We start from the raw sequence: 12,319 nt of genomic DNA, 5'->3' as shown, positions 1-12,319 counted from the left end.
TTAGAACTGACAACCCATTGGTCCCAAGTTCCAGAATCCAGAGGGTATGATATCCTATGATGATATCTCATATTTGTCAAAAGTGAAAAACAAAAGGTGAAAAGAAGAAGGGATATCTTCACAAATAGTGTATGAACTTTAAGCATTTCTACACTTTGGTGTACCAACTTTCATAATATCAAGTTTGCTTCAATCTTTTATTTTAGTGTACGCAGTTACATTTTCTGTTATCTTTACACAAAAAAAAAAACTGACAATGCTAGAGGAAAGATAACAGAATTTTTTTGTTGTTGCAAAGATAACGGAAAATTTAATGGCGTACACCAAAGTGTAGAAATGCCTAAAATTCATACACCATTTGTGATGTTTTCTAAAAAAAAAATGAAAACTTTCTCCGTGCCCAACTGAGACTCAGAGATAGTCAAAGCCGACTCACCCATTCATTCCTTCATCCCTGGACGCAACTTCACATGTTACAAGACACGTTCAGATAACAAACCACTGCCACCCAAATCTTCAACACTTAGCCTGTACTGCTCTTCATTACTTTATTTCTCTGTAAATTAATTTTCTTCATCATTGTTTGCACCAATTATGTAAAGAAATCATAACCCAAAACCCGCCAGCGCTTTCCTCATTGGTTTTTAGTTAAGAAGATACATGGAAAAAGGGTCTTATGCTTTTTGGGTGCTAGATTCCATTGTTTGAAAATGTGATTTGCAGACTTGCAGACAAGCTTGAAAATTCATAGCCTATTTGGTCAATTTTTGAGGGAGGCAAACGCAAGAAAGATAAAAGGAGTTCCCACGTTTTTTTGAATTTTAAACCACAGAAAACAACGCATCACAATCATTGGCATTCTATAAGAGAAAGGTCGAGTCTTCATAAATGTGAAGCACAGGAAGGTCTCAGTTTTCTCGTATAGGTGTTTTTTTTATGTCTCTGTAGGTGATTCTTTGCAGACATATATTTTGGGATCTGGGTTTTATAGGTATAAGTGCCCTGTTCCAGAATTGTTTTGGGATTTGTGCTTCTGGGTTTCTTTTGAAGTTCTTGTAGTTGATCTATTGGTGGAGGACATACTTTATTTGAATTGTTAGTCTTCTGAGTTTTAATGGGTTACCAAAGCCCACTATTTGCATCTCTTTGCATTTTGCTACTTTCATTTGGAGCTAGTTTTGCTTCTTCTATTCAAGATCAAGTGAGGGATAGAATAACACAGTTGCCAGGGCAGCCAGCCAATGTGGGGTTTCGTCAGTATTCTGGTTATGTCACTGCCAATGAGCAAGCTGGGAGAGCATTGTTTTACTGGTTGGTTGAGTCCCCAGCGCATCGTGAACCGGAGTCCAGACCGCTAGTGTTGTGGCTCGCTGGTGGTCCAGGTTGTTCTTCTGTTGGTCATGGATCAGCTGAAGAGATTGGACCTTTTCATATTAGACCTGATGGAGAGACCCTTTACATGAATCCGTATGCTTGGAACAATTGTATGTGCAAACTTACGATGCATTTTCTCTTCATTAGCTCCTAATGTGCCAATACTTTTGAATTGTTCTAATTGATTTCCAAATTTGTGCAGTGGCAAATTTGCTTTTCCTTGAATCTCCAGCTGGTGTTGGTTTTTCATACACTAATACGTCTTCAGATTTGTATACATCTGGAGACCAGAGAACAGGTTGTTATTCACTTTTTAGTGTTTTTCAATGAAGTTATAGTTTTCCTCAATGTGTGAGGGACTTGCTTTTGGAATATTCATTGGTTGTCTCAACTTAGTTTCTTTGTTTACAACTTAGTTTATGGCATTCCTGATTTCCTTTTTTTGTGTTTCTGCGTGTCTTACATTTGTAGCTGAAGATGCGTATACATTTCTGGTCAATTGGTTTGAAAGGTTTCCTCAGTACAAGCACAGAGATTTCTACATTGCTGGAGAAAGTTATGCAGGTGCTGAATTACTCTACCTCTACCTAGTTTACCCTCTTCTAATTTCATTTATGCTCAGTTTTCCATTTTCCCTTTCTTTGATATCACTTTCAGGTCATTATGTTCCTCAGCTGTCTCAATTGGTTTATGAGAGAAATAAGGGAATTCAGAATCCAGATATCAATTTTAAAGGGTTTATGGTAAGAATGAGTCTCTGGAATTGCAGTCATGTGCAAATGTAAAGTTATACTTTTAACGCATGCCCGATAGAATTTATAACGATGCCATTCAAATTTGGACCTCAATGTTATCTTGTTGATTATTTTTCTCTGCCAGGTAGGAAATGCTGTAACTGATGATTACCATGATCTTGTTGGCACATTCGAACACTGGTGGACACATGGTTTAATTTCTGATTCCACCTATCGTGAGCTGCGAGTCAAGTGTTACAATGTTTCCATTCTGCATCTATCACTGGCTTGCTCGGAGGCCCTCAAAGTAGCAGATTCAGAGCAGGGAAACATTGACCCATACAGCATTTACACCCGTCCTTGTAATAGTACTGCAGCACTAAAGCGCAACTTGAGGGGTCATTATGTAAGTTCTTATAACCCTTAATTTCCTTACTTGGTGTTAGATCTATCAGAATAGTTACCATTCTCTAATTGTAAATTTGTAAGTTGGGTGGTGCTGCACTTACATGCATTTCTTTGTGTGCCTTTCCACATGTATGATAGTCTTGCACTCGAAGAACTGTGTTACCTTAGCATGTATTATCAACCTATTTGCTAGGACACCACATGTAAAGTCTAACCAACCTTATAGGAGATGGAGAATTGATGATAAAGGAATAAGCAGGTTTAATTTCTTGGGACTTTAGTTTGTTGTCACTACGTGGGTGTGCTGGAGAATACTCTGCTTTGTAATAACCTAGTAAGTTAGAATTTTGTTCAAACTTTTTAGATATGATCATTTATATATTTGTTTCTCATATGGAAATCTTCTGAGGAGTCCTACTCAGAAGATATGCATCTCATTGCATTGGTTTTCTAAAGACCCAACGTTTTATGTTATCTTGGTTTTATAAGTCCCCTGCCCTTTTGAGCTGTCATTTTCAATGCCTCTAGATTCATTGAAGATGAGACTTCTGATTCGGAACTTTGTCACTGGTATTACACATGGTGAAATTTGCTTGCTTTGAGTTTATTTCTAACTTAGCTAGCGCCAGTGTACTTGGAATTCTCTAAACTGCACCTTATTTCTTTAAAATCATTCAGAGGTCTGTGTAAGTTAATTTTAATCTTTTTAACTCCAGCCATGGATGTCCAGAGCATATGATCCATGCACTGTGTTGTATTCTGAAAAGTATTTTAACCATCCAGAAGTCCAAAAGGCACTCCATGCAAATGTAACTGGAGTTTCGTACCGTTGGACAACATGCAGGTAGGCTATTTGTTCTTGATTTTAACGGATTCTTTTGCATGTATTTGTATAGCATTGTTTAGATGAAGTGTATATTCTGCAGTGATGTTATTGCAGACAACTGGTCGGATTCTCCACTGTCTGTGCTTCCAATTTATCAAGAGCTCATTGCTGCGGGTCTCAAGATATGGGTATACAGGTAGCTTATGGGTGCATCTGTAGCTTTTGATAAATATGAGCTCTTGATCTGTACTCTCAAAACCTTTCAGTATTCACACCTCTTAGTTTTAGTGTTACTGTGCATCCTGTATGTGACATGGTTATTGATGAACTCTGTCCAGTGGAGATACTGATTCAGTGGTTCCTGTGACTGCCACGCGTTACTCCATAGACGCCCTTAAGTTACCGACCATCACCAATTGGTTCCCATGGTATGATACTGGCAAGGTGAGTGCTGTGTATGAGCATGCTCTTTACAATAAGAAACTTGAATGGCATTATGTTTTCGATCATAACTTCAGTCACCAAATCCTTTTGTAAAGGACTCCAATAATTTTTCATTCTGGTGTTATATATAGGTTGGTGGCTGGAGCCAAATATACAAGGGGCTGACATTAGTCACCATTACCGGAGCTGGACATCAGGTCCCACTCCTTCGACCTCGAGAAGCTTTCATTGTTTTCAGATCATTTTTGGAGAACAAGCCCATGCCTAGTTAATTTTCATTTCCAATCTTATTCAAACATATTCTTGATGAATAAGCAGCACAAACACCTGGAACTTGCAACCATTTTCCATATACAAACGCCGTGAAGATGGAAATGATAAAATAAGAGAAGTATTCATCTCGAATTCCTCTCCATTCTTGCTTCGAGCAGCGTCATTTTCATATTGTTCTGTAGTTGCTATCTGGCTATTGGGTAATGGATAGCATTTATGAGAAGGAAAGCTACTGATAAGTAAGAGCAATTGTACTATACATATATATAGATGGATTCCTCATATTAAAGAAACATTCTTTGGGTTTCAGTTTAGTAGAAGTGTTCTCATCAGTTATATTGTACTGGTATGTGCGACATATATATAGTCTTCTTCACAAGTTCTTAAACTTTTGCTCACATTTCCAAGTTAAGCATCTTGCAGCCTTCCTATATTTAAAAATCTTGCTAATATTTGTTTGCTCAAATTCCAATTTCTGATTACATGGTGATCACCATGATTATGCAGTAACTATAAGAAAAGGCCATAAAAGAAGTATAGGTTCCAAGAAAAGTCCATAGTTTTCGGAGGTTAGGATGCTTATGTTCCTTATTGTAAAGAACAAATCCAAAAGAAGCGAAGTAAAGTTATAGACAAAAACTACCAGGAGTTTAGAAAAGTTTGGCTTCATCTCTAAAAATATCTCCAAAACCAGTATCACTCGGGTAGTCGGGTTCACAAAGGAACCATCCGTGTTGACCTTTAGCGTAATCCCAGTAAATCAAAGATTGGGAGCGTAATTTACCGAAGAAGAGTACTTGTGGAAAATTAACTGTGCTATGTGAGGAAAAGGACAAAGCCCGGTACCAAAATAAGGTGCAGAACGACAGGCGCCAGAGTTGCTTTGAGGCTGCTGTTAATTGATTCATAATTTGTGGTGAGAACAAGAAATACAAGCCTGCAGCTTGAGAGACCTGGATTCAAAACAAAGAGCATAACCTTCAAGCACATATTCAGGGAAGCAAATTTTGCGGCAGATGCTTGTGCTCATCTTGACTTAAACTGTAATAGAGAAAAGAGTTGGGAACCTTGGCTCCCATCTAGTATTGCTAGGGCTGTTCATTTTGATTTGATAAGCTCGGACATGGATGTCTGAGAGGAGACGGTATCTAAGTTCCTTGTAATTTCTTATCAAAAAAGAGCAAACCCAACTCCAAACTGCATGTATAAAATTGCAGTCCATAAATAAGTGTGATATTGATTATAGACTAACCTTGCAGAAGGACTATAGTGAGCAGTCGCGAAGGGAGAATTATATATGTATTGGGCCAAAAAATTTAACCAAACACTAAAATAGACCATTGATGAACCAAAATACATCCCCTATATTTGCAATCAGTGCATATAATACACAACAGTGATTCCCATTATAAAAAAAAGACTAGAGTTGTAACGCCCCAAGCTGCACCTCACCAGCTTAAGCACGTCACAGTGCCGCGAGCCTCTAAAACATAAACCGAACACTCGATGTACATTCTAGAGAACCGCTAGGCATTTTGTTTAAAAACTTTTCGTAGAAACACAGCGGAAGCTACACATATTTTTGAGGTGAAAATAACTGAGTTGCTAAAATTTATTTCATTCATCTAGAACTTGAAATGAGTTCTCACACAAGAGGTACGAACTCCAAGGAAATGAGAACTCAACCAACATTGACACAAGGCTAACTATTAACAAGTCTCGGAATACGAAGTTCGAGAAATAGAATTTAGAGTAAGGTTCAAACGACGATTTACCGAACTTGTTTCCGCACACCCAGCTCCTTCCGCTATTGTCCCGTTACCAGTGCACAGTACCTGCATCCATACTGTTGTAGGGGTGAGCTTTCGTCCTCGCTGCTCAACAGGAACTCTGTCTCGACTAGATTTGAAAATCGATAAATAAATTATTGAGGCCTCAGTATGAAAACATGCTTTAACCAAATATTTCAGTGAACGACAAAACTTTTTAAGAATGCTTTCTGACTCACAAATCGATGCAAGGTACTTAAGTAAACATGCGCGCTGAAACTTACCGGATGGCCGGTCCCATAGACCCACTACACGACCTTACCTCAACTAATCTGTAAACCAGGTAAGCGTAGCGAGAGCGTCCACTACCTAGCTACACACACGTACTAGGCCCGTCATTACAAACGGAATACCCGGACGACCGGCGTAACTAACCCTCTGGAGGTTTTGGGGATCGAACCCAAGGAAGTCAGAGCCACCCTTCGCTCTCAAGCCATCACATTTCTCACATGGTTTGGTTAGTATGCATTGCATTTGAACATAACCAAACCATACCAACTAACATGCATCATTTAATAACAATATAAGAAAATCACTAACCGAGGAGAGTCCTGAATCCCTACCTGGATTTCGATGCTTTCTCTCACGTACTTCGAGAGTCTCGAACCTTCCATTCCTCGAGTAACTGGAGTCCTAGATTCCGACATTTCGACCGTTAATATCTTTTGAACAATTATACGAAATCTCGACGATTAACAAATCGTACAACCAACTTTTCCTAGTTTGACCAGGAGTTGACCAACTTTGACCAATCGAGACAGGTTCGATAATTAACTTAGATTATCGAACATTCACTTGAAGTTACGTTATCCACCAAACATATATTGAGTGCACCCGATTTACTAAGGCCACCCAATACATGTATACATATTAATTTCTTTTCTTTACTTAACGATTGTGTCGCACAATAATTCGACGGAATTACTAAGGACACCCATATACTACTTTAGGCCACTTTCACCATATAATTTCACTTCAACACTAATCCCAAATACCAGTCTTGAATAAAAATGCATCAACAATATTGTTCAACCAACAGCCAAGGCAATGCTAACAAAACATAAACTTGATCATCCAAGTCCATTCAAATAAATACACGACAACCCATTCTGCCTATGCATTCAAACTTATAACCAGGATATCTCAATCTCAACCACAGCACAACAATTCATTCAATCTGTCCTCCCAGTTCAAACATATTGTCAAACCACCAAAACTACACAATTCAACCAAAACCAACCGGCAACAGTAACCAAAATACCAAGACGAAAATAATTCAAGAACCCTTCAGCCCACAAGTTCGAATTCGTCACAAGAACAGCCTTTCAATTCAAGGTTTGAAATTATACCTTCAACACTCTACGCTGATCAAGCTCAGGTTTACAGAACCTCTTGCCGGAACTGGGACGTTGCTGAGCTGAAGATTTTGATGCCAACAACCCAGCAAGCCTCTTAATTCCTCGTCTACAGGTGAACTCGAGATGGAAACTAAGCCCAGAAGTGCCCGAAATGTCTCCTGTGTCGAAGAACGCCGTGGCTACCCAGAAACGAAATCGTCAAACTCGATTAAATCGAAAAACTAATTTTACTAGGGTGTTGAGCATGACGAGGAGGTGAGTTTCCATACCAAATGCAGCTTAATCAGTCGCCGGAAGTTGCAGAGGTGGCCGGAGAAAGCTCGGGCTTCCCGTCGTTGCTGCTCCGTTCATCGTCGGTGCATGGACGATCTGAGGATGTAGGGAGGTAGGCGATGCGGAGATGAAGCAGATGGTGGTCGTCCGTCAGCGATCGGTGGCCGGGGGAGCAGTTTCCTGTCGGACCCAGTCGCGGGTCGCGTTCCGGGTCGGAGGACTCTGGTTCTCTCCCTCTGTCTCTCGATCCTTCTGGATCCCCCAACAGAGCAGCACTTTGATATATAAACTGATCCAAATTAAGGATGGACGGCTAGGATCAAGTGGTGGGTGAATCAATGGCTGGGATTTCACCACCTATTTTCTATTTTCTTAAATGATTTTCAAAATCTCAAAACTTCGGAAAATCGTTATAAATAGCTCGGGTAACCGGAAAATTCCCCGAAAATTTCCACGAACTCGTCGTGTCGTGCACTTTATCATTCAATCCTTAAATCGAGGATTTCATTTTTTTTTTGAAAATTTCTGAAAATTTTCTCGAGCATCTTCACCTTTATCGAGATCGTTGAATAATTTCTCGTACGATCTCCGCTAGGCTCGATATATTTTTCCGGGGCTCACAAGAGTTGTTTCCCAGCACAAAAGACAATCAATATTTTCCATCAAAATAAAAACAATACTGCTCAAGTCATTTATAGCTGTCCTCGACAAGGAGCCATGTGACAGGACCTACTGCGAATTCCACCCTGAAATCCGAGGTGGTCTTGTGGGGCCCACCTTAGGAATAACTCTACCGAAAATTTAGCAGAGTCACTCCTAAAAATAGACTACCCAAAACCCGTAGAAACACATTTACACTTCTAATAAACGATCCTCTTTCTTCTGGAGCTACCATGCTCTCCAAATCACAACAACTCCACAAAAACAACTGAAATCCGACAATACAATGTAATCCAAATACACAATTGTAACTCCCAAACTTTACAACATTTTTCCCACAAGTTATCAGAGCAATCTAAAAGACGAAAAAGAAATCAAGATACAAGTAGGTTCCATAAATAACCTACAATAAGGCACACAAGTACACAACAGCAACATATGTTATGCCTCGAATCCTACTATGCCAAACCAGCTACTTTGCAGATTGGGCATTTGAAACTGAAGGGCCCAGGGGAAAGTAGATAAAAAAGTTAGCGTGAGTGGGCAAAAAAAAGTAATTGAAAAGAAAATGAATTTTATACTTTCCCACGTTTATTCCTTTGAAAACCCGATGCATGCAACAATTAAGGAAAACAATATGAATGATGTTCAACTCAAAAAAACCAACTAGCCCGCTAGTCACAAAGAACCAAGTAAAAAGACTGAAACTCCGATGCTCAAGAAAATAAGACCAGCCCCGCTGGTTAAACAAAATCGGACTAGCCTCGCTAGTCAAGTAGCAGCAGAGTATGGGGAAGAAGTCATCACCGTACAAGTAAGGGAGCCTCCCAGGTTCTGCTCAACTCAGCCGCAAACACATAGTAAACGGGGAGGAGTACTGATAGGCTAGCTGGCAATAAAATAAAACGACCCAGGTATTGAGGGTTAAAATTCATATGAAAATCGAAAATCAGTAACGCTTCCCCAAAAACTCATGAGAAAAATATATTTACCAATGACATGACACCGCACGCCAAAATATTCTCGAATTCATAAACCAATATGCGAGATAAATATAATTCAGGAATCGCATCGGAAAATAACTCGTCAAAAGTCAATAAAAACTTAAGTCTAAAATCGAGCATAACAATTTCCAATCCGAAAGTCCAATCGATAAAATAATTCAATATTTAAAATTGATTAATATGCTCAATAATTTAAAATGATAATTTAATAAATTCTCAATTAAGAAAATAATTGCATGCATTATTTAAAATCAAACGTCCACTCATAGTATACGGTTGCCGTGGCACCCAAGAGTAAGAATCATCGTCGAGGGATTGGTCGGTACCTCGTCCTGTACAAAATTATATTTCGTAAACGACAATTCGAAAATTAAATACGAATATAAAACGAAACCCGAAAACCCCTCGTAAACCAATATCTTCATTCCTTTCCGGATTCAACCCAAACTTTACCACTAACATCAAACCGTCAATTACAGTATTCCATAGCGGAAACAAGGGAAATCCGAAGGTTTAATTCCCACAAATCAACATATGAACTCCAAACTTCGGAAATTCACATCGATAGCAAACTTCTCCAATTTCGACTAAAATCATATTTACAGATTCTACAACTCACAAGTAATTTATCTAACTAAAGATAGAAGCCAAAATCCTGCCCACACGCCTCCACGCGCAGCGGGGCCAACTTTACCTCCGGTCACCAAATTTCAACAATACCATCTTCTTAACAAGCCCAACACTTTTCTCAACTACAACAAAGTCAGAGAACATCTAGAATGGCCGGAAATCAAGCCCAACAGTAAAGCCCCAATTTGCTATAGTGAAGAAAAATTCAAACCTTCAATTCTTCCTCCACGCTCCGATTTGCTGCAAAAGGCTTGGAGGGCTTCAAGTGCATGCCAAGGTGCTTCTACTAGTACAAGTTTTGTCGCCGGAGGTGGCCAGATTTGTAAGAAATCGGTGTTGACCTCCAAACTGCAACAGTGATGTTCTTGGCCTTGATTTGTAGTTTTTTGACCAAATTACCGTGAACCACCACTATGGGCGTGTGCGGGCGGAGGAGGCGGTCATAGAATGACCGGTGGCTGGATGGCGGAGATATGCTGGAAAAACTGAAACTACCGAAGAGAGAGAGAGAGAGAGAGAGAGAGAGAGAGAGAGAGAGAGAGAGAGAGAGAGAGAGAGAGAGAGAGAGAGAGAGAGAGAGAGAGAGAGAGAGAGAGAAAGCTCGGGGGAGGGAAGAGAGAGAGTTACTGCGGTGGTTTCCAAAAATAGAAACCTACCATAGTAACTTTTCATTTGTATAGAAACTTACCATGAACAGTCGCTTTAGTATTTTGATCATAACTTTCGCATACGAACTCTGATTTTTATGTACCACATATGCACGGACTCGGTTTAATGTCTCTACGACTTCCGTGAAGAAAATTTTCTCAAAAACTGATCTGAATAAAAATTCAACTTTTAGGGCCACTAAAAGTATCGAAACAAAGTAAAAAGTTAAAGTAGTTGTCGTTTACCGTCCAAATGACTAGTAAACGGGTAAATTGAGATGCGGGACATAACACCATGTTTTGGAATCATTGAATTATAGGCTCATTGTCAATGGCATTGAATATATATTTCGAATATATATTTCTCAAGGTACACCGTTAAGCTATCATTCAACCACTGATCTCCCATTTGATTTCGCATTAGATTTTTTATGATGTTTATGGCACAGAATGCTCTTTCAAATGTGGTTGTTGCAAATGGAAGTACTAGAGCCAATGTTATGAGTAGATAGACAAATGGATATGTCTTGTGCTTTCCTGTCTTGACAAGTTTCTGTGCTAGATAAAAAATGCCTTGGAAGTCTTGAAACTTTGTGTTAGATTGCATATCATCAATATAAATATCAAGCTGAGACATTAGTAACAACAGATCTGATATGGAAAAATCATCTGGATAAAATTGAGCAAGAAGCATCAAACGCTTGTTGAGAGCAAAAAATGAATGATTCAGACTTAAACATGCCAAACAAAGGATTAGCTCATTATTAACCTCATTGAAACGATTGTTTAGCTCTTGAAGTTGGAGATCTATCACAGCACAAAGAAATCAAAGCGATCATTTGTGATTTCTGAACTTTTGAGTTTTGATTCCATCTACATAGATGCTGATCACTCATGTTGGGAACCATAATATTTTCTTTGCCACAAAAGACAACAACTTGCTCTAAGAAAGAATCCTATGCATTATCCCTCATATCTTGCAATTTTCTCTTGCAAATTTTCTCTTGATCATCTCTTTGCAAGGCTTGCGATAACTCATGACTAATTCTAAGTACAATCCTCATCAAGTGCAGACTAAATATGAAATCAAAAGATTGCAATAACCCCAATGAAATAAATGCATCATGTTTCTGATCAGAACCTGCTTTGTCAAATGCAATTTCATCTAGCACATCAATTATGGGAGAGAATATGGCAATAAAGTTTATGAGCGTACCATAATGTGAGCTCCAATATGCATCGGCTGAACGCTTAATCTCAATTTCTTGATTTAAGCCTCTTCCACTTGAAAGTTCTCCAACTTTCAATGCTTGAATAACTTTGAGAGCCTGCTTTTCTCTAAGAATGCCCTGACGTTTAGAAGATGTACCAACAATATTTACAACATGAGCAGCTGATGTGAAGAAAGCACCTACAATGCTATGTTTCTTTGCTACAGCCACCAAAGCTAACTGAAGCTGTGCAAGACAATGGACATAGAAAGCATTGGAATTCTCCTTCAAAATAAGTGTCTTTAAGCCTTTAAGTTCCCCACTCATATTACTGGCTTCGTCGAAACCCTGACCACGTAAACTAGATATGCTTAAACCATGTTTACAAAGCAATGCATCTATAGTTTCTTTAAGTGTTATGGCAGTGGTATTGGCAACATGTTCAATGCCAATGAAACGTTCAATCATACAACCATTCTTATCCACATAACGAAAGATAACAGTAAGTTACCTTGATTGCTTGAATTGTCTAACTCATGATGGCCCCGGAATGCAAGGCCTTGTCTTAGAAGAAACCAAATGCAATCAATTGATGCAGTGAGTCAAATTCGATAATTTGTTCTGGATTGCTTAGCATTCTTGTGGATA

At 39.0% G+C, this 12,319-nt stretch overlaps 1 protein-coding gene across 1 annotated transcript; it reads left to right on the top strand.

The window, feature by feature from the left end:
* The first annotated feature begins 467 nt into the window (after positions 1-467).
* On the top strand, positions 468-4,445 carry LOC112182438 (serine carboxypeptidase-like 27). The gene is made up of 9 exons (XM_024320932.2): positions 468-1,484; positions 1,577-1,672; positions 1,846-1,938; positions 2,032-2,117; positions 2,254-2,514; positions 3,233-3,360; positions 3,443-3,538; positions 3,681-3,786; positions 3,918-4,445. The coding sequence occupies exons 1-9, from the start codon at positions 1,115-1,117 to the stop codon at positions 4,056-4,058; spliced, it is 1,377 nt and encodes a 458-aa protein (XP_024176700.1). The 5' UTR covers positions 468-1,114; the 3' UTR covers positions 4,059-4,445.
* Positions 4,446-12,319: the final 7,874 nt, after the last annotated feature.

This window comes from Rosa chinensis, chromosome 1 (assembly GCF_002994745.2).
Source record: "Rosa chinensis cultivar Old Blush chromosome 1, RchiOBHm-V2, whole genome shotgun sequence".
NCBI lineage: Eukaryota > Viridiplantae > Streptophyta > Magnoliopsida > Rosales > Rosaceae > Rosa > Rosa chinensis.
Note: the sequence above shows the minus strand (reverse complement) of the source record. Positions and strands in the feature narration are given on the sequence as shown.

Bases quoted from the DNA above. Each gene is read 5' to 3' on its own strand.
- LOC112182438 (XM_024320932.2), top strand. From the start codon at position 1,115: ATGGGTTACCAAAGCCCACTATTTGCATCTCTTTGCATTTTGCTACTT. The intron at 2,118-2,253 runs GTAAGAATGAGT...TTTCTCTGCCAG, and splicing joins TCAATTTTAAAGGGTTTATG to GTAGGAAATGCTGTAACTGA. The intron at 3,361-3,442 runs GTAGGCTATTTG...TATATTCTGCAG, and splicing joins TACCGTTGGACAACATGCAG to TGATGTTATTGCAGACAACT.